This window comes from Amblyomma maculatum, chromosome 5 (assembly GCF_055883805.1).
Source record: "Amblyomma maculatum isolate TAMU_Amacu chromosome 5, ASM5588380v1, whole genome shotgun sequence".
In the NCBI taxonomy this organism is placed as follows: domain Eukaryota; kingdom Metazoa; phylum Arthropoda; class Arachnida; order Ixodida; family Ixodidae; genus Amblyomma; species Amblyomma maculatum.
Window position 1 is genome coordinate 150,604,896 of NC_139348.1, and position 22,523 is coordinate 150,627,418.

The 22,523-nt window shown below is 47.1% G+C and overlaps 2 protein-coding genes across 7 annotated transcripts in view; both read right to left on the reverse strand.

Moving 5' to 3' along the window:
• Positions 1-22,523, reverse strand: part of LOC146189964 (uncharacterized) — a 76,144-nt gene that overhangs the window by 4,530 nt on the left and 49,091 nt on the right. For 4 of the 6 annotated variants that reach the window (XM_084604684.1, XM_084604685.1, XM_084604680.1 and 1 more), the window contains 6 exons: positions 22,403-22,509; positions 16,350-16,751; positions 9,533-9,632; positions 7,225-7,824; positions 1,894-2,451; positions 1,247-1,326 (listed from right to left, as the gene is read on the reverse strand). In XM_084604684.1, the coding sequence (XP_084460810.1) occupies positions 1,286-1,326; positions 1,894-2,451; positions 7,225-7,824; positions 9,533-9,632; positions 16,350-16,751; positions 22,403-22,509 (1,808 nt within the window). In that variant the 3' untranslated portion in view covers positions 1,247-1,285. The remainder of the gene's footprint in view (positions 1-1,246; positions 1,327-1,893; positions 2,452-7,224; positions 7,825-9,532; positions 9,633-16,349; positions 16,752-22,402; positions 22,510-22,523) is intronic. The other 2 variants (XM_084604683.1, XM_084604686.1) reach the window with 2 other exon arrangements.
• Positions 11,429-12,932, reverse strand: LOC146189965 (uncharacterized). The gene has a single exon (XM_084604687.1). The coding sequence runs from the start codon at positions 12,668-12,670 to the stop codon at positions 11,435-11,437; it is 1,236 nt and encodes a 411-aa protein (XP_084460813.1). The 5' UTR covers positions 12,671-12,932; the 3' UTR covers positions 11,429-11,434.

Sequence of the window (22,523 nt, forward strand, 5' to 3'; positions counted from 1 at the left end):
ATTCAGTGCTTCACAATACACCCTCAAAAAACAAACAAAGTGGTCTGAATGCCATTGACCAAGAGTGGACGTTCACGGTGGTAGAAGGCAGACCACATACTATGTACCCCTCTCACTCCCCCCCCCCAAAGGAAAATGACGGGGGCGAAGGGGGAGAGAACAAAAACAAAACAAACAACCCCATGCCAGCAGAGAAGCACAAGCAGTGAAGAGGCAGCAAGATGCTACAGTGATCGCCAGCTCTCCCACCACTCTACACCTGATCAACCCGACAAACGCACACGAAAGCGACACAGGAATAAATGGTGCTTGAACAGTTTACAACGAGAGGACAAGACTAGTCGCTGAACCAGCAGGCAGCTAGCTGGCGGCGAGTACGGAGTGACAGGGTAAAGGGCAGGAGAGCAGGACACGAACACAACTGAACGCCGGCGCCGATGCCTCAGGGCACTGAGTCAACGGCTGATCACTGCAGCATGTCACCGCCGCAACGCGACGCTTGCGCTCTGAGCAAGTGCTTTGTTCAAGAAGAACAAAAAAGAAACTCAAAAGAACCCTCGACTGCAGACCAAAACATCTCAGGGAAACGAAACTCCAGGATATGCCTCGGTCAGTTCATAAAAGAGTGGTGTGTACAGCTGACAGCTTCAAGGATCACTTCTGTGATGCGGGAACTGAAAATGTTAACTAAGCTTCTAATAGGGTATTGCACCGTTCAAAGTGAACGTGTATATGATGATCACGATGACATATTGTTGCTTTCTGCCTCTTGCTTAAGCATAATGGCTAAAAGACTGAGAAGACAACTGCTATGTCACTCAACCTCTATCGCAATGCCTGGGACCTACCGCGCTATCCGCATCACAAAAATGTCTTCAAAGCTGACTGAATGTGAGACTCTTGAGGTGGTTCTTGCACAAGCATGCTTGATACTGTGTTGTAGCTGGTGGAACAGAGGGGTAGCAAATGAAACTGGCCACAACACTTCCATCAAGCAGAACTCTCAATTTATTCCTGCACTGTGGTGGCTTCGGTAGTATGGGCTGTACAGTGGTAGTAGTCCCATCCGAGGGAAAAAACAAAGCACTACAGTTGGCCTCGCGCCAACGACGGCAAGCAGTGACGTCGCAAAACTCAGTGCTCTGAGGTATCGTGGCACAACCGACTTGCGGGGAAGAGGAGAAGCGTTTTCGCCACGGGCGTGTGCGACAGTCGCGACGCGGTGCTTCACGAGAGGGCACGGTACCTTTCTGGCAAGCTGGAGAGTCCAAGAGAGCGAAAAATCTTAAGTCGGTCCGGTGATTGCCTTGCTGCCTTCACAGACACCTTTTGGCAAAAGAAAAAACCCACACCGCAGCGTCACTCTCAAGTCTCACACAGAGTGCAATACAATGTAAGGCTGATTGATTGACACGAAAGAAAAGGCTAGTCTTTCCTGATGCAAGGTCGTGCAGCTTAGCAGAGATGGACAGAACAAGCAAGTTAACTATTTCCCTCTCCCCTGGGAGATGGTGATACCAGTGCAACAGCCTGCATTACTTTATCCAGTACTTTTTACAACGGGCCAAATAAAATGTGCCCTAACAAACACACTATAGACTAATCTCCACAAGATGTTAAGTGTAATAGGCCACAAGTCATGTGGGGAACACTACCAAATTTTATAAACTTTTCAGTCACTGGTTTCACTTTACCTAAAATCATCTTCATTCCATGCCCTCTACATGAAAATACTGTTTAAGCGAGACATCTAAACTGTCTGTTATAACCTAAACAACAGTCACAACACAAGAACTGGAAATACAAAATCCAAAGAATCCAGCCAGACTCATGCCCTATGTCCACTAGCCTTCCCTGACCGATGATGACGAAAGCAACATGCCAGCAACTCACCCTGTGGTAGCGAGAGGACCAGATGCTCGCTGACCTCTTCCAGGTTACATATGGGTTCGAAACCACTAATGTCCATGTAAGGCACATAGTCATCGTCGTCCATTTCATCCGGCCCCCCATCGACCTCAATCGCAGCTGCTCTTTCCTGACTAGCTTCTGGGCTCGACTCTTTTGTTTTCCCCTTGACGTCCGCCGATGTTCTTCGAGTCACTCTGTTGCTCTCAATCACGGGGGTCTTCTCCATTTCCTCTTCATCTTCGTCCTCCGGCTTCCACTCATCATCATCGTCCTCCTTTCCAGCGGGACCGCTGTCTGCAGCTTCACTGCTGCTATCTTCCTCACTCTCAGACACCTTGAGGATCTTGCGCCCCCTGTAGGGCCTGCGAGCCGCAGGACGCAGCTTAGGCTTGCTCTCCGGTTCCTCGGCCTTTTCTTCTCCGTCACAGTCATCGTCATCAATGTCTGTGTAGGAACCCGGCATCAACTCTTCTCGCTCGATATCAGACTCATCCCCCGTGGGCGTGCTTCCACGCTTTTTCTTAAGCCGCATCCACAGGACTTTAGAGGGAAAAGCAGGGAAGAGATGGAAAAGAAAAATAAAAGCAGGTCAACACACACACACACTATGAGGCCCCTTGGAAGGAAAGCAAAAGATAACAGTAAGACAATGAATAGTGGACAACTCGGTGACTTATGCAAAGGAAAATAATAGAATTCATTCCTGTCACCTTTATGCCATGCCATTGTCGAATTCGGTGTATCTCTGCCAAGACGTCACTCACTACCACTTGTTCTCTGAACGGCTCTGCCCTGTTCCTGCTGCTTTACATTAGACCTACCATTTTCCTTTCCGCACAGCTCACTCCATTTTCCCCAACTTTAAGTCGACCCCTTTCTACCAGACTCCACAACGGTAAGATAATTTTCTCTAGAGAGATGCCGTTAACACTGCTGCCACTGACTACCTACGATGACAGTACCCACCCAAATCAATGTCACCCCACTCTTATACTCCTAGTCAACTCATTCTCAATATCCACATCTGCACGATATTAATAACGAAATATGACTTCTTAGGCTCAAGACGATATATGTGGCAAGGGTATTTATGCTGCTGCTGCTGCTGCTGCTGCTTGCACTACCACTGCAGACTTGGAAAGCATCAAAAGTGCGGCTAATGCAAGGGTAAAGACCGGGAACCCTGCCTTCAAACACGAGAGGAGTTCAGATGTTTAAAGCATTAACGACCTGGAAAAAGGAGCTGAAGCGTACCCACAAAGAAAATATGCACAATTCAAACCACTGCAAATACATTAAAACCTCAATGCTTTTTGTTTTTGTTTTTAATGCGGGGAAAAAAAAACCATATTACTCGGAAAAACGTATCATCTGAACTGACTGGTTTTTAAAAAAAATTAGCTGTTGAATGAGGTACAAATGCATTCGAATTGCAACTTTCGCATGTGGAGAAACCAACATGATGGCTCACATCTGCCGCGTTTTTGCTCATGCTGCGTCCTGCAGACACAGCCCGTTGGTATGCAAACAAATAGTTGTAGGTCTCAAATCATTCACCCCTATGCCCCTAAGGCACCTCAAAGAAGCCAGTGCGTTTCTCCTCATGAAGTCATGTTGCCACGGGAACGGCTGCCTCGTAAGTTGGTTCGTTGGCTTTCTATGATGCTTCGCCCATTTGCACTTAGTCACTGCAAGAAAACATTGGTGGCTGAGAGCCGCTGTTCAGTTTTTCTTATTGCTGGTTAGCACATGTCCGGCTGATCACAAAACGTATTGTACAACCAGAATATGTCAAAATTTCAAACATAGTAACCAGGAAATTGTGTCATGCAGGAGCGTATTAACCGGGAGAAAAATAGTGCAACTCCATGGGAGATTTTTTTACTGCCCGCAATTTTGAGCATATGAAACGGGAAATCGTATGAACCGGGTCAACAAGGTTCTACTGTAATGAAAAGCTATACGGTGGAATCTCGACAATTCATAATCGGTTCACTCGTCTAGCTTCCAGCTATTTTCGTCTAACTATGGCCCCATCAGACACGTATGTATTTCAATGGTGAAAAGTTCATTAAAAAAAGACAAGTCTGACTGCCTTGCCCAGGGCAGCCAAGCGGCAGTGCCCAGTTCACCCCAATCCAGCAATAGGCAGCTGTGCGCTGTCAACTATTCCAACCAAGCATGCGCTAACTATACTTAATTACAGCTGCTAAGCAAACTGTCTGCTATGCGTGCAGAGTGACTAGCCACTGCAGAGTCAATGATGTACGAGCCGTGCACTGCCGCAAACTGCTCCCTGCAGTATATGCAACTATCGATCACAAAGTTTACAATGTGTGGCTAGCGTGCAGCAGATATGGTCGCAAAGTCACCGTCCATAGTGCCGCATGGAGTGTTCAAACCATCTGAAATTTTGCACACAATGCAGTCCAGCCATGGGAATTTTATGAATTCGTACCAAATAGGTTCCCATCAATCGTATTCTCCTGTGTTATCAAACACTCCCCTAATCTGCCAAAAACTCTTCCCTTCCAAATAGGAAGATCATGCCTATAAGGGAGTAAAAAGGGAACATCACGTCCTCTAGTGCACTCCCTATTAGAATCAGGGTATGCTGCCGAAGCCCTAGCGTATGTTTACATAACCAAAAATACGAAATAGCTATGGTCGGCAAAGGAAGCAGAAGCTTTCGCTGTTACAGATATTTTACCCCATGTTTCGATCTCCTCTAAATGCTTACCTCAAGATTTCTAGTGCCGAGGTTATATGTCTTCTGCGATTGCTAACTGCATCAATGAATGTTATTTGTGGTGGGAATATGCCTCTGTTGCTAACAGTATAAATTCTGCACATTTAATGTGCAAAAATCTACCCCGAGGTTTGAAAACAATACCCTCCACTATAAGGAGTGCGCTAAAGGACACGTTACTCCATTTTTACTCCCTTATAGGGGTATTCACACTTAGAGTGTGCGTTAGTGAGAAGCAAGATGTCTTTTAAATTAATGAAAACTAGAGGCCAGCAATGTGGTAATAAGCATCCCAAACCGAGCACAGCTATGCTCGGCTGGTTGGCTAATGCACGGCCAACAGCTGCCGTCCCTGTAGGCTGGCGCGAAACTCAGAGATGTGAAGCGCCAGCTAAGCTACTGTGCTATTATCTTTCGTGACGGGGTTCTTCCAATGGTCGTCATACCTGCCACTGCATGAGCAACACTGTGGGCCTTGGGAAGGGATTGTCAACGACATGCCTCAATGTGACCCTCATCGAGAAACCATTCAAGTTTACTGGTGTGAGCCAATCTGTAGCCAGTTTAAAAAAAAAAAATTCAGCATTACAGCTTTAGATCGGTTTTGGTCACACAACTGCCAGCAACTTAGATTAAAGGACTATAGACATCAAATTTTGTTGGCACTTTTCTATTTGGTAATGACGCGTAAGACATTACTGTATATGGATCACTAGGCAGGTTTCGCTTATGACTGCTAAGTAATTTTTAATTGAATTTTCTTTTCTCACCAGTTTTGGTTTTGGTTTCAGCAGCCGAGAGATTGCTGTGACATCACAATCAAATCTAGGTCACGTGCGGCATGAAAAAACAGCGATATAATTAGACTCTTCATCTTTCGTAATTCTTGTTTGAGGGGGTTCTGGGCTTTGGGGTTCTGGTGAATTGAAACGACACAAACAATTATATTTCTGTTTTCTTCATCCCTCACATGACCTAGAGTTGACTTTGAAGTCACAACCATCACTCTACTGTTGAAACCGAAACCGAAATTGGTTTATTCAGCAGCTATAGGTGAATGTCATGATGCGATTCATGTACAGTAATGTCTTAGGCATCCTTACAGAAGATAAAACACGAACTCAAAAATTAATTATCTATACTCCTTTAATGGGATTTTAACGTAAGCCACTCACAGCCGGCTGCGTTTTCGCACTTCACAATCAAATATCAAGTTCCACTAAAAGCTCTTCACTATTTATAGCCTATAAGAATAAAACGTGGAGAATACAGTTTTGATGTTCCCAAGCACTGACGCTAATTAGGAGTTCGCACCAATAGGCAGCATATTTCTGCTCTCTTTTTTTGTGCATATCCTTTCTGTTCTTACACCTGCGCACTGGTCACTGGTGCCCTACTACCGACAGGGACGGCACAGAAGGACAGCTTTTTCTTTCCTTCAGATTTATACATCATGGCTTTCCACCTTCAAGCTTTCCCTTCAGCGAAGCTGGGGCTACCTTAATTTCACAGTGTCGGCAACAAGTCCCATACATGGCCAAAACTAAAGAAAACAGAAGAACCGAAGAAGCAAAACGTGCGAGTCGTCCATCAAGAAAACAAAAGTAAGGACAGCAAGCAGCTCATACAGGAAATTCTTGAAGCAGCTGAAATCAAAAGCAAAAATGAAGCATGCATCAGCAGTCCACCAGCAGTGATAACAGAAAGAGAATTAAAATTTTCAGCCTCCGCGAGATGACGCCGCTGTTGTCGCCACCAACAGGTAGCACGTATCTCTCAAGTGTGTTCTTGTACGAGTTTACTGTCTCTTTAATTGGTTGGACCTGTCGTATTCATTCTTGCAGGTCAAGCAATAAACTTGAGTTGTTAGTCGGCGCTTGTCCTGTGTCCTCACTCTGTCCTAGTTGCCTTCGCACTCTTTCTCTACGAGAGGCCCTATATGGCTTTTCAACACTCATCACTCCCACTATCATGAGACCACCCCTATAACGCCACTCCTTCTCTTATAACATGTTCGAAAGGCTGGGAGAAGGTGCTATGTCATGTGCACAAAGCATTATTTTTGCACTTAATTCTCTCCAGCCGCTTTTGGCTCTTTCCAAATTTACTGGCAAAATATGCTATCTGCTTTTCTAGTTTATGAAAATTTTATATGTATATTGGGCACCACGCGAGATGCATTATATACCTCTAACACCGGTGTGCTGCTATCGATTTGACTATGGCAGCTCCAAAGCATCTACAAACAACAACATGCTACCGTTCTGCTGCACTTCTCACAGTCAAATAGGATTTTTTGTATGCAATACCCTTATTGGCCCACTGTGAGGCAAAACCATATTCTGCTAAATTTGATGGCAAAACATCAAGGCAGCCAGTTTTGAGTAGTTTTTGGAGCAGTTAGGAGCAGCTCTTCCACAAGTGGTTCTCTTTAGTATTAACTTTATAAGACTAAAGAGACCAACTTTCTGTGGCATTCAATTCACGTACAGATTATCAAGATCTCACCGCACATTAAAACAGATAGAAAAAAATGCAAGAAAATGGGGGCAAGAACTACTCACGTTGGACGTCGCGCGTCCGCTTCTCCGTGATGCCGTGCACGCCCATGAACGCGGCCTTGCACACCTTGCGTCGCTGCGCGGCCGAACCCGGCGCAGGCAGCCAGTACACCCACTTGCATCTGCCTTTCGGGCCAATGGCGGTCGAAGCATTGGCGCCATTGCGGTTGGCTCGGTTCTTCCGCTTCTGACGCTCACGCTTTTCTTTGTCCGCCGTGTACATGCGTCCCAGCAGCACGCGCAGCTGCTGGTTCGGCTCCAGGCGGCCAAAGTTCGCATGCAGTCGCTCCTTGTAGGCCGTCGGGAGCCGGTCGTATTGGCAGGTGCCCAGTAGGCAGAGACAGGCGTGGCGTAGGGGCCGCTGCGCGTGGTAGGGCATACGACGTTTCAGCTCCTTAGGCACATCTTCCTTCTTGCCATTCTCGCCCCCCTGCTGACTGTCCAGGTACGTCTGCCACTGCTGCACAATCCTCTCCACATCTTCTGCTGTGGGCGGCTTAGGCTCCTCTGCCTTCTTCGGCAGCAGCGGCTTCTTCTTAGGCGCGAGCACGGGCGGCGGCTTGGTAACGACAGTGGTGATGACTGTGCCAGAGCTGCCGTCTGCTGTGGACATGTTTGCGATAGGTTTTGGAGAAGCATCCCCCCCGGAAAAAAAAATCCATCTTCTTCACTGCTCTGGATGCCACGCTTTCTGCTAGAGCTGCTCGAATTGCGCAAGCAGCCGTAGCCGAATGCAGGGATAAAAATTGTTCCGAGACTTGAAAGCCGCCACAATTACGTCCGATCCAAGCTCGCATCTAACAATTGATTTGCAAAGTTTCCTGCACCATGTTATGTACCATTAACATCCGAGGTACATCGAAATGTCTCCCCCACCAGTCCCTGAACATTCCTACACAAATATTTTTCCTTCTGACCGAATGCCATGGACGGTAGTTGACAACCTCCAAAAAACCCTGCATTGAGCTTCGAAAGTGACTTGTGCAAGGCCCAATGTGTCCAAGGCCAGTCAATACAGCTCCAGTGACACATTTTGCAATTAGCAGCTCTGCTGTTGCAAGTTGCAAATCACAGCTGGAATAGCTTCTGAGCGTTCAGACCTTTGGAGTCTCCAGGAGTTTCGTTTCACACGTGTACGAAAGCCCAAAGAAAAGTGACCAAACAGCTGTCGCAAGATGCTCTGAGAAGAGAATGGCAACTTCCTGTCACACCTTTTTCTGGCCACATCAAAAACACGGACATTTCATTCTCTCTCTGTCACCCCCTACCCCCTCCCGTCCCCCGCTAACTGCAACTGCTTCTAGTAGTCATATATAACCAGCCTTTGGTACGATAATTGGTTTAGTCAGAACTCGAGAATAAAGCAGCAAATGCCCCCAGAACTTGGTCCTCCAACCAACGGTATCAACCAACAGTAGAACACCAATTACGCACCTTTCAGGGAACCACAGGAAACTGTCCCATTAACTGGTCATTGAATAATGAGAAATACCCATGACCATAAACACACTCACATAATAAACGCACCCACAAGTCCAGTTAGTGCAAGCATTGAGTAGGTGCCAAATTTGCCTCTCAATCAATGCTTCGGACAAAGAAACAGTTACTACCAGCATAATAATTTCATGCTGGAACGAACGTGCCCATTATTTCCACAGCACTTTTGCCAGCTAAAGAGCAAAAAAAAAGATGCCTCCCTACTTACGGCTAAGGTAAATTCAACCTAGGTGTGCTGGAGCAGTTTGCCCTCATTTAGCCACAATGCATTACCACCATGAAAAATTTGTCAGGCCCTCGCCAGTTCGTCGTAAAATGTGGGTGATCCCACAATCGGCAGACGCATAATTGAGGTTCTACTGTTTTGTCATATCACAGCGAACAATACTGCCCTCGCAACAGCCGACTGGAAGGTACGATACGGCAGGCACTACATAATTCATCAAGATGTCATGATCGGTCGATGCCACAGGCTGAAGGAGGATGCCATTTGGAGTGTCATTTGCCGCTTTGGTTTCAAGTTGTTTACAAGTTTCCAATAATAACAAAGCAGTCCAACAGAAGCATCACCTCTCTTGTGAAAGCTGCACTGATCAACAATGTTTGCAAACATCACATGCTCTTTGAAAGAGTTTGGTTTGTTCCAAGTGATAACCCACATTTATACAGAAAGCCCAGTTCTGACCTAAATAAGAATAGAGAAAGAACTGTGAAAAGAAAAAAAGGAAAGTGCAGCCCCTTCGAACCTGAGCATGCCCAAACTAAAACCAGCCCCAAATGGTAGCAGCAAATATAACAACCAAGGCCCGCTCACCACTTGACGTTCTGGAGATCTTCAGCGATGGCTTGGGCGGTATCCATTTCTTCTTGGGATCGTCGATGTAACGCGGCGTTGGCGGCAGCGGTGCCGGGTGCTGCGAAGAGTGAAATTGCATGCAAAGAAAGGGGGAGTTTGATACAGCTTTCCTCTCCAACCTAAAGTGGTTTAAGCCCTTAGTTGAATCTCTGACTGTGCAAACTGTTCGAATTATGCAGGTTTATTACGGATTACCCTCAAAACAATGTAACGTAACAGGGGGAGAAGAAAGAATACCCAATCGCCCACAGCACTGCAAAGCTATCCGCGATTGCACTCAATGACAACGAAGTCGATAATTAACGGTCGATCAACTCCTGCCACAGCTGGAGGGGAGCTTAGAAAGAGTCATCGTTGCTCCAATGCCAGTTGCTAGCTTCAGTTACGCATGTTTTCACATCCACAGGACATGCCCATGCATGCTGCCTAAAGTGCCACACTTTAGAACACATTCTCTGTTAAGTTTGTGGCTACACACAGTTAGGTAAACTCACCAATATAACAATTTTTTTTTTCTACAAACAAAAAAATAAATTGCGGCCGTTGCGAGAAGCAAAACCACGCAGTGGCGACAGTGCAGGAGCGCTCAAAGTCATTTAAAAATTGCATCAACTATGGTGCTGTCGCTGCCTTTCGCTGATAACAGGATGCGGCATTGCTGTGTCACCGGCGTGCCTCTTATCTCTACCTTTCTTGATTTCTGGGCCAGAATGACGCTCGACCCTAAATTTTCCCCATTTTACGCCGTGGTCGTGACGACGGGACGTCGCTAAGCCAGATAGGCCTACGCGACCTTTCCAAAATGGCGCAAGGCCGCAAACAGTCGACGCGGGCAGCCAACCAAAAGTGGTCATTTGTGTCACAAGCTTTCGGAGCCCAATAGCAGCGCGTGTTTCGCGCAAATTTGTCCCTTTGTTTTCCGCTTCGGATGTTTGCTCACAGACGCCGATTATGACTTGGGAATTGCCTGAATCACGATCTTTCGAACGAGACCAAAATTATGCCTGTGGAGCGCGTGTTTCTCGATCTGTGCTCGATCAAAACTCGGCGTGATTTGACCTCAATTTAAAGGGCCAAACGCTCAGATTCGCATTTTTGGAATGGTGTAACTTGCGAATTAGGCGGTATTCTTCAACAAAAATTTGCAGATAGTTGTGGAAAAATCTCAGGACTGCAAAAATGAAGAAATAAAAAATCCGATGTTTAGACCCGATTTTCGGCCACAAAGAGCCGTGTCCCCCCTTAAGGGGAGATGCTACTCGAAAAAAAAGAAAATTTTAATAAGCCACCCAGAACAATGAAATTTGGTGTCCTTAAACTGTATTTCCTTAGTTTTTCAGAACACTGATTAGTTTTCTTGTAGCACGCATACTTTTTGCTCAGTGCTGCTAAACAAGCATAAAACAAAGGCCTTTTGTGCACATGCTTTTGCATAGAAAATTTTCACTGGGAATGAAGAGCAATAGTTTATTTTGTAGCTTGCTAACTTTAGAATCCAGATAACTAGCACAAATTTGGACATGAAAGTTCCTAGTACGGTAAAAAAATTATGATGATGTTATCCTTTTATTCTGGGGGATCATTACTGTTATATCAAACCTCTATAAACTAATATTATAGATACTGAAATTCTGAATAGATATCTGCAAGCTACACATTCTAAAGAGCATGTGTGCCAAGTTTCATTGTAATACGACAAATATCAGTACAAAAAACCCTGTGCGCAAACTTGGAAATTTGCTCAAAACTGCAAAAGGAGAAAAATGCATTTCAAAAGTTCTGTATTCAATAAAATGCGATTGAAACTGCATGAAATTTTGCATGGAAGGTCATGCGCTGCACAGCAATCATCCCCCACCACTAGAACGCCCCAGCGCCATAGGTTAGTCCTTCATGGTCCTTGCGAGCAGTGTCCTCCATTCGAGCCTTCCTCTCCATGCTACGGCGATGAGCGCGTGCCTCAGCAGTCTGCTGTGTAGACATCTTTTGGATGCGCGTCCCATCACTGGAGTCACTGAGCACAAGGAGTCCCTTAGATGGAAGAATGCCAAGCTCTTCCAGGACCCGCTCGAAGCTTGTGTGTCCCCTGTTGAACCACAAGACCGCAAGGGCTGTGGCAGTTTCAACAGCAGTCTGAGACGCAAACCTCGTTTTTGGACACAGCAACCATATTTTGCTGTTCAGACTCTCTGCAGAGTTTTGCGTCTTGCCTCGAATACAACGAGCCAGCAGTTTTTCCTCTGTAAGCCGCTTATATATTGGCAGCAATGCCTTCCCTTGGGCTTTTGTCAAGAGGGGTGTGTGGTCTGGTGGCGGCTGTCCAAGAGCTTCTGCTCGCCTGTGCTTACACCACGATGTAGCACCCTCTGGGCAATACCTGTGGCTACTAGCCCCATTGCTAGAGCACGAATGCAGATACGATGCCCAAATGCTGCAGTACATAGCATGAACATCACCCCTGTTGTTGGTTATTGCTATTTGAGAGTATGCCTGCAGTTTCTGTATCGTGGGGTCCTTCAGCTTCTCTCCACGCGGAAGTGGTGTCTTCAGTTGCTGAAGGGCTGTCCCTAGGCGCTTTGCAACATGGTTAGTGCAGTCCTCTTTCTCTATGGTTGTGGCACCATACACCTGAGCCTTGGATACAGCAGTATGTGCTTTACTGTCTCCATCACTCAAAAATGTAGTGAAGCGTAGTGGTGTCTCATACAACGGCGTTCTCTGCCAAATGCGAAGTGCTGCCTCCTTTTCCATGGCATGCGACGAGCACTCCACATTTTTTTCGCACACGGGACGGTGGAACGCCTGCCAAATCTCCTCTTCTTCATTGCTCAATATTTTGTGCCGACTGCATGCCAAGCAATAATCTGACAACACTTCAAAATCGAGGCACAGCCCACTGTTGGGGGACACAACAGTGCCCACACCATTGTGACTCTTATGGCCCCTCTTTTGCCATGTGCCATCGTACATAACAGCGGCGTCTGCACCGCCGACTCCTGCCTCGATCTCGCGGGCAGTCTTCATATTTTGCGCGGCAGCGTTCATGGCCGCGGAATGCACTTTTTTTGCGATGCCATGAAATGTCTTCTGGTGCATCGGTTTTGAAAGACCGATAATGGCGCAAAACCGCACAAGTTGATCGTAGCCAGCATCGATTGCGCGGGCGGCTACCACTGCTTTTACATTTGTAGCAAAGGCGTCGCGCGAGCTCCCGCTGTCGTAGCTTCGCTCCGCGCTTCCGTCTCCGCTTGCCGCCGCACGCCTCGAGCTGCCACCTCCGCTTGCCGCCACACGCCTCGAGGTGTACGATGCAGACAGAACAGATTCAGGACACTCACGGTTTCCACAACAAAGTTCGAGGAACAAGGAAAGTCCCTTGCGTTTTTAAAGCGACTCGCTGACGAAGAGTTGGCTCTCGCCACAAGCAGGACACGTCGCGCCTTGCACAAGTAGCGTCAGCGCATCGATGTCACACACTACCGCGCTGGCAGAGCTATCACTCGCTCTTTCTTCGTTTTCAAAGAGTCCAATCTTCCTTTCAGAAGCACTAACAAAGTTCAAGGTAGAGTCGATCTCCTCGGCGCCGATGCTGTCGTTAGGCCTAGCAGGTTCCGGGCAGCTTTCCTTGCGTATCGTTGTCGGCATCGACCTGCGCCTCCTTCCTTTGAATTTAAATTTAGTATGAAACTTCTGCACGTGAGTATTGCGCTTTTTCGGACTGACCATGATCGCAAAACTGAAAAAACGCAGAAGTGACGGTGGCAGTCTCGCAATGCTTGCGAGCGGCAGAAAACAGTGCAACCAGGGGGTAGGCTTCACTGCACAAACTGGTCACCCACAGCCAATGGCGTCGTCAGAATCGCACCACGTGATCAAAAAACACGCAAGTAAGGTTGCGGAACGCGCTTTTTTTTTTATTATTTCTAGTAAAAATACGAAACTAGTGGCCGTTGCACATGTGAGAATAAGCCTTGGCCTATCTCCGCCAAGCGACCGCCATGGCGTGCGGAGAAGCTGCCGTGCACGGCAGGCGCGCAAAGATGGGCAACTTGCGAAGAAACTTTCGGTTTCTCCGTCGACCACGACTCATTCAAACGTATTTTTTACTAATTTCTGGTGTGAATATCACTTTCATTTTTTTAGATAAGGTAGCTGAATGCCTAAAAATTCCGAAATAAAAAAAGTCGAAAAACTGAAAAAAAAAAAAATAACTCATTTTTTCGACCCGCATCTCCCCTTAAGGGGGGGAGGGGGGGGGGGGGGCTACCCTTGAACACCAACTTTTTTATTTCTTGAGGTATTTGAATGAAATTTTCAAGGTATGCTCATAGTACACACATTTGAAGAACTACCAAGTTTCATGGAGCTGGGCTCATCGGTTCTCAAGTTAGAGGTGTATATCAAGATAGTTTACATAGGTCCCTAGGGGCGGGCCTGGAGAATTTGCAAAATGTGTTAGCAGTGTGAAATTTGTTATGGTCATTCCTGGATAGTTTCCCCAGGGCAAGACAATTCCCTTTTTCCAAATTTCCTCTCTGAAAAATTTTAGTACAGCCCCAAATTTAGTGTTCAAATTTACACCTGACTTAACAATATTTTAATTGACTGCCCCTAATTACACATGAAATATTTTGAAAAAAAAAAACGAATTGTCTTGCCCTCAGAATTTTACTTAGGTATATAACAAAAAAAAAACCTCATGAAAATCCAATAAGCGGTTCTTGAGCTATGACTTTCCCTAGCCGCCAAACCGTGCAAAAAATTGATTCTGAGAAAACGGCTCTCAAAGGTTGAGAGAACAATAACTTTTTTGTTTCTCAAGTTATCACGATGAAATTTTCAAGACAGGCTCATGACATTAACAAATAAAATACCACCAAGTTTCATAGAATTGTGCACGCTAATTCTCAAGTTACAGAAGCATATCAAACTGGTTTGAATAGGTCCTTTATATCAAGCCTGGAGAAATTGTGAGAGGCACTGGCATTGTGCAATTTGTCATGCTGATTCCTAGATAGGTTCCTCAGCGCAAGACAAAGCCCTTTTTCTAAATTTTCTTGCTGAAAAATAGCATAGAATTGGATTTTTTGTTATCAATTAGACCTATGTTGATTAACCAAATTAATTATGACAAATTCCAGACATAATATTTTGAATACATGGGCTTGCCTTGCCCTCAAAAATTTATTCAGGTACAGTCGAGCCCACTTATAACGGCCCCACTTAAGACGAAGACTCGCAATTATCACGAACAAGTCCGGTGCAGCCGTCAAAATATACATTAGGGCTATGGCGCTCCGTCGATCTCGGCTACAGCGAACATCTGTGCGACTAGGCGATCGGCTACAGCGAACGCCTTGGTGCCGCGGACCACTTTCCACATGCTGAGATCCGTCGATCCTGAGCTCTGCAAGCCGCGACAATCGGCATTCCCGATTCCCCCGCGGCATTTCGCCCTAGCATTGCTAGCATGGTGGGCGGCGCAGACGCAGCAAGCGGTTTCCCGGTTTATCTATCGGGGCATCTCGCCAGAGGAACGAGGAGCGGCCCAAACGCGACAAGCGACTTCCCGGGTTATCTTCCGCGGCATAAGCGCCAAAACGAAAAAAAAAGAAAAAAAAAGCTAGCCAAGTCTGCACTGAACGCGTGTCGCACCTCGAGGCATCGCGAGCGACCACGCAACATTTAACACGTTGCACGAAACCGTTCAGAGGGCACGACGAGAGACAGTAAATCCGGTGATCGCAAAAATGACGAAAGGTGAACAGAACGTATGAAGTACAAAGACAGCCAACAACGACAGCAAACAAAGAGCCGTAGCAGACGACGCGGGGAGGCGGAGACCGACGCGTCAGCCAATAGTAGTCGCCCGACCCCCGCGTTCTCTTTGCCCAACCGCAGCCTTGAATTCGAGTGCGGGAAACTTGAAAGCCGCCACGAGGCTCTCAATCGGTAGCAAGCCACGCCTCGACCGCGCCGCCGTCGCCGCCGCCGCCGAGGGTGGCAGAAGAAAGCGCAAGAATTCACAAACAAAACAAGACAAAGATGGCGGCGCTCAGTTCAGCGAGAGAGGAATGGTGCGCGCGCGAAGTTTGGGAATTTTCGCCGCTTGCTCGCTGCTCCGCGGCTGCCGCCGCATGTTAAATAATTAATTTCGAGTATTTCTACGCCGAGTTGGACATTGATAATTACAGAAATGGTAGTTTATAAGACATACTACGGGAATTTATAATCTTCAAAAAATCGATTTTTTCGCGATTTTTCGGTTTTCAAAGGTCGCGTCCCCCCTTAACCGAACCTAAACCACAGCTATTTTATTTCGCGGTTTATCTAGTATGTTTAACTATTTGTTATTACAATGAAGACACTTGTATGGCAAAGCAAAGTCATACCCCTTTTCATCGGTCCCCCTTTCAAACATGGCTGGGGGTGTGGCGTGACGGCCTAAAGCGTCTTCACGGTGATCACGTGACTCCTTTGTGCAACAGCCGCAGTTGGCTCCAATGCTTGGCTCCACTCCCCCGTTTCGCATATGGCTAGCGGCGTGGCATCACAGCTACAGCGCCTCCACGGCAAGTCACGGTCAGTGGCAGGGCATGTGACCTCTGACCTGTGACCTTTTCCTGGTCCCTCCGTAGTGTAACTTAAGGGCTGACTTTGGCTAAACCTTGAAGGTCATTGTGAAGCACAGCGAGCCTGGCTTGTAGCGAAGCTATCGTTTCAAAGGGCTAAGCAAACAGCACAACTTCAACCAGAAGAGATCGCGGACACTCACCTTGATAAGCGAGACAGTCAGCTCCGGCGGCTTGGCTGGCGATGGCTTTATGGCAGGTGTGGCAGGTGCAGGTGCAGGTGCACTGCTCGAAACCTGCAGGATTGGCTTGGGGGACGCCTGCAGCGCAGGAGGCTTAGAAGGAACCTGCAGTGCTGGTGGCTTCGGGGGCACCTGAAGCGTCGGTGGCTTAGGAACGTGCACTCGGACCGTTGGCATCTGGATGGAGGGCGAGGAGGCCACGGTGGTTCCCGTGGTGGGCTGTCGCACAATTGACACCTGCTCAGTGCCCGGCCGCACGGTGGACCCCAATGAGCCGCGCACCAATGTCGTTCCTGGGGGCAGGGTTAGGGTAGTCCCACCCCTCGGCAGCGCCATGGGATGCGAAGCTCGAACCATGCGAACCTTGCAAAGGGAAGGCAAAAGCAGAGACACGGTGAAAACAATAAAAAAGACACTTTCTTGGCAGGAAGAACAGAAGGCCCCAGAGACTCTGTTCACTACCAGATAAAGCACCTGTCCATACACATCCGAACGACTCCTTATCCAAACGGCCATGTCTTAAGCGGCCACACATCTTACATTCTGCTTCACACTAGGCATGCTACTTTCATCCTCAACAAGCAACAACCACATCATCCTAAGACATAACACTCATACTTTTGCGGCCCTGGTTTAACGTGGAGGTGTATAGCTTTGCATTTTTGGAATCGAAAATTAGACAAAACTGCCTGCTTTTCAGTTGTTGAACCTGGCAATCGTAGGAGACACCTTTTTGTGGCTATGCAGCCAGGGCTTTAAGTTGGGGCTTTTATTTCTCACATTGTTGCTACACCAAGTATAATAGGCATATGTGGCATCGGATATACTTTCAATTTCTGCTCCCCTTTTACGTCGAATTACCAGTTTTGAACTTGTCAACGAGGCACAAATGTGTTCCTTCACACCACCAAAGGACTATGGAAACATCAATTTGCAATTACAACAGGCAGCGTTCCCGAAAGGCAGCACAGCCATCGGCACACGCACGGTGTATTGTACCAACGTTTCAATGCTCTAAATTAGTGGGTCTCAAACTGAGTTTCCCGGGATTCTTTTGTGTGTTCCGCGAGCCCCCATGCTGCTGCCGAAGTGCAAAGGAGCTTTACTCCTGCTGTTTAGTCCTAACCCTAATCAGTCACGTCCTAATGGAAGTGCCCAACAGAGGAACGAAGGAACTCCTAGTGTGCCGTGTGCAAGGGAAAGGATACAGTCGACAATCGATTTTTCGGACTCTCAACGGACTGCGAAAATGTCCGAAAAAACAGATGAGCACCAATAAAGCTCAATTTATTGCCTATTTATTTATTTAACATACTCTCAGGGTACAGGGTACAGAGGCCGGAAAAAGTCGTGCTTTTCTGCACCACATTTCGTTTCCATGCCAACAGGTCCGCCTGAATTGTGGCGAGTCATAGTGTCGCCGTAAGCTGACAAAAGGGTTGCAACCGGTTGCGTCAGCTCAGCTTGCGTAAGCTGCGCTGCTGCAGGTGAATCGTAGTCGTCGTCATCGCTCTTCGCAAGCCCTTGGCGAATAATTTCTACATCTGTGAACCCAGCGCACAGTTCCAACTCGTGGTCCATGTCTTTGAACTCTGAAAACAAGACAGTCGATGAAATTTCGACACCTGCAGTGTGAAGGTCGTCAATGTGCTGCTCATTGCCCGACAGCTGCTCAACGACGCTCTCCTCGTCCAAGGCAGCCAACTTGTCATTCAGCACAAATCCCGCGTGGCAGAAGCAATTGCGCAGCATTGTGGGTGCCACCGACTTCCATGCATTGGCGAGCGTAGTAAGTGCTCCAAGAAAATCGACAGAGTAGGTTTTCCCACTGTCGAGGTGCACCACCACACGCGAACGCAAGCGTGACCGATGTTGACCTTGACGTCTCGGATCACACCTTGGTCCATCAGCTGCAGGACACTTGTGTTCGGTGGGAAAAACTTGACGCGCACAGCCTTCAAGTTGTGAATGTGCCTGTGTGCAGCACAGTTGTCAACAAACAACAAACTCGGCGGCCTTCTTGGTCAAACTTACGATCCAGTTTTCTCACATAGCTTTCAAAAATCTGCTGCGCCTTCTTGTTAGCCTCATACAAGACAGGCACCTTGAAGCACCTTGGGGCTTTCGACTTGCCGATAACGAGCATCGGCAGTTTTTCTGTCCCTGACACGTTGGTACCGATCAAAACTGTAATCCGCTCCTTACTATGTTTCCCACCATGGCAGAGGTCACCAGCAAAGGCAACAGTTTTCTCCGGCATAAGCTTAAAAAAAAGTCCAGTCTCGTTGCAGTTGAACGTGTCGTTAGGCGAGTAAGAGCGACTGCAGCTTCTCAGAGTGGTAGTCCGCGACAACACTCAGATCATAACGTTTATTTTTCCGAGAGTGGATTGATTTACTTCTTCGACAGCGCTACTTAACAATCGACAGCATAGGATATCAAGATATGGGGAGATATAAAGATATGAGAATACGAGAATAATTGAGATTATCAGCTGCACTTTCACCACACAGTTTTTTAAAACTGAGGTCAAAATGCTTCTTGATATTTCGTAGCCAGCCGTCGCTGAGCTGAAAACCTTCAATGTTCATCTGAAGCGCCATCGTTTCAGCTTTTTGTTTGAGGAGGCCACTGGAGACAGGAACCTCCTTGAGCCATACGAGGAGGGCCTCCTCGAGCTTTGGGTAAGTGCCTTTGCTTACATTCTTTTGATGACACCCAGTCGACTTCTCTGCAGTCTCAAAAATCTTCTGCTTGTTCTTTATGTAGTCGGAAATAGTTTGTCATGAAATTTGGAACTCTTTCGCGACATCTGCCTGTGATCGGCCACCTTCCACGAGCTTCATAATAGCCGCTTTCTTCGCCATCGACATGGTGAGGTACTTGCCTCACTTAATCGGTGCCTTTGAGGCTGACGACAACATTGATGATTGCTTCTCCTATGAACCACTGGATCACAACACCGACCCCGTTGAGTGCCTTCTCGCTGCCGCGTTGCACACACACACAAAAAAAATAAGCTAAGCTCCTTATAAAATCCGGAAACAGCGTCTTGAAGAACTGAAGTCAATTCAATTAAATGCTAGCTTAGCGAAAGAATGTAGTTCTCGCATCAGCACGACCACGGCTAGAACTACTCACTATGCTCGGCAACGCACGTGAAATGCACGGTAAACACAGAGGAACAGGCAGTCGAACCGATCAAGCTAAAAGAAAGAAAAAGCACTCCGGCAGCAAGCAGCGACGTTGTTCCGGAAACGGAAGCTGCTAGGCAAGTAATATAGCCTCAATCCAGCATCAGTTTAAGGGGGGACACGGGTCTTGAAGGCGGAAAAATCGCCCAAAAATCAATTTTTAGAAAATTGAAGTATTAGAATCTACAACTATTATTCTCTGATTCCACCAAGTTTCTCACCTCTCGTGTCAATATTTGAGGCGTAATATCAATTTATAACAAGTCGGCTGGCTCATTTCAAGCTGATGTTTTCACTAAAATAGCGCATTTTCAAAAAAGTATAGCTTCCGTTCCACGGCCGCGCTCACGGCGATCTTGGTCTCTTTCGAAAGAGTGGCTTTTCGCCTTCAAATTTCGCGCTCCTGCGCGTCGTTTCGCTCATTGGTTCGATACAAACAAAGAAAAGAAAAAAAGCCACAGCACACGTTCCTATTCGTTGCTTCGGTGCATGTGACAAAAAGGGACCCTGTGATTGGCCGTTCGCGTCTCGCGTCGTCTGCTGCGCGCGTCAGGGCAGTCGGAGCCGTGCCCTTAGACGCCATCTTGCCTAGTGCTGTCAGCCTCGAATGCCGCCAACGAGAAAGTTTGCGATGCGTCATAAATACGGCAAAAAAAGGAAAAAGTCGTCGATCGGCAATGCTAAGAAAGGTGCTTTGGTGTTGCGAGACGCCGAAAACGAGCAGATTCCTGCGTCCAGTGACCGTGTCGACGAACCTACGGATCAGCTAGGCTTAGCGGGTCCGTCAAGCGAGCACACTTCAGACGTCGTCAGCCGCGTTCGTCACAATACAACGCTTCTGACGCCTTCCGATCTGGCAAGTGAAAAGAGAAAAGCCGACGCCAAACTGCGGGAGTTGGATTCAACGCCAGCAACGAAACGTAAGACAGACTTTGCCGCCAGCGATGCCGCGATCTGCCCGCTTGATGAGAGACGAGCTTCGCCGTGATTTGCATCGAGTCGATCAACAGCCTTCTTGACGGTGCAAAGTGTAAAACGTGTGGAGGGAATGTTAAAATCGGCCGAGGTGATCGCGAATACGGCCTCGCTGTCAAGCTTTTCTTGACATGTGTCAACTGCGGCGACAAGGCATCAGCATGGAGTTCGCCGCGTGTGGACGGAAAGCAAAGTGTAAATCCTTTCGCTGTGATCATTCTGGCTGCGCGCGCGATGCAAAGTACCGGCAACCGGAGGACTGCATTCAACGACATCTTTGCCGCGATGAATATTTCCCATCGTGGACTGCACACGAAAACGTGGCAGAGCTACGTAAAAGAAAAGCTGACGCCTGCCGCGACGCGTGCAGCCGAGAAAGTGACCGTTGAATGCGCGGAGTCAGTCCGGAAGCTGTACGATGAACTGAACGTTGTCATGTATGCAAGGCATTGCGACCAATTTATGAGCGCCTCTCTGACAAGAAGCTCCTTGGGCGATGTGCAAGGGGAAAAACCCAAAATAATGAGAGCCTGCACTCTCTCATATGGGCACTGGCACCAAAAGAAAGGCACGCATCCCTCTTCAGTGTTGAGGCCGCAGTTTCAGAAGCAGTCTTGAAGTTTAATATAGGGTACCAAAGGACCTCGGTAGGAATTTTGAACGAGCTGTGTTTGAATCCTGGCCAGAGAAGTGTGCGGCGTATGGTAGAAAAGGACAAGCTTCGGTCCGTTGCATCTACAAGCAAGCGTGCATCGGCAGAAAATTTGCAGCGTGCTCTGAAAAAGCGCCACAAAGGTGGTAGTGCTCAAAATGACTATGCCCCTGGGGCATATTAACAATGTCTGGTAGTTGACATGTACATATTTTTTACTTTTAGTGATTAAAAATGACTTCCGTTTGTTTTTCTCATTTTCTCAAGATGTGAATTTTGGTCTCCTGTCAAGTTGGTGAATGCGATATCTCAACACCCATTGCAGATACAGCAATGATTTTTGTTTCAGCATTAAGCCAAATATGTGGAGCACACAATGTTGCAAGCAGATTTCTTAATTATTGCTTTAAAATTTTTTAAAATGGCACTTTTTGTGACCACTGTGTTTCCATGTTACGACTACTAAACTTCAATGTGCAATAAAATGAAAAATAATCATTAAATCAAAAATCTGCTTGCAACATTGTGTTCCTTATTCATTCTGGTATATAGCTATATGCTAATAAGAAGTTTTTGTGAAGTGGTTTTTTCCTATTGTTTTCACAGCAAGTGCACCATTGTTCTTAATTATCTCAACGCCTAATTGGTTCAGAGAAAAACTAATATTTTTGGAATCAGCACCAGGAACTGCACACGTGTGCCAAGTTTCATCACTTTAGTTCAAAAATTAAAGAAAATGGCTTTAATAGTGTCCCCCCTTAACTGAGGAGCGGTACGCTGGGCCAGCACCGGTTTCTAGGCTAACAAAGGAAAAAGTAAACAAACAAGATTGCGGCGACACCACTCAAAATGTATGGCAGTTTGCCCAGCTGACGCTTTGAATGTCCGAAAAATCGAATAGCCCTCCCTAGAGTGTCCGAAATTTTGAGCCGCGTAATACATTGACTTTATAAGGTATGTCCTGGGGCCGGAAAAAAGTCCTAATAATCAAGCATGTCTGAATAATCAGTCGTCAACTCTAACTGATGAATCTGATGACAGAGGTGTGCAAATGCAGTCCCTGCACGCATTGTTTTAATCGGCGAAGCAAACAGCAGTAACCGGATACGCAGAAGAGAGGCATCCTTGAAGCCCGTCTACTGTGCCACATGTTGCTATCAGTTTCCGTCAACGTAACAGGGACACACGGTTACCTGAGATCCGGACGGAGTTGTTGCCACCATCATTGTCTGTGGACCACCAGGTGTGGGACCACCCGACGCCGGCACAAGGTTCCCCATGATGGCACTGCCTGGCATAGCTGCATGAATGCAA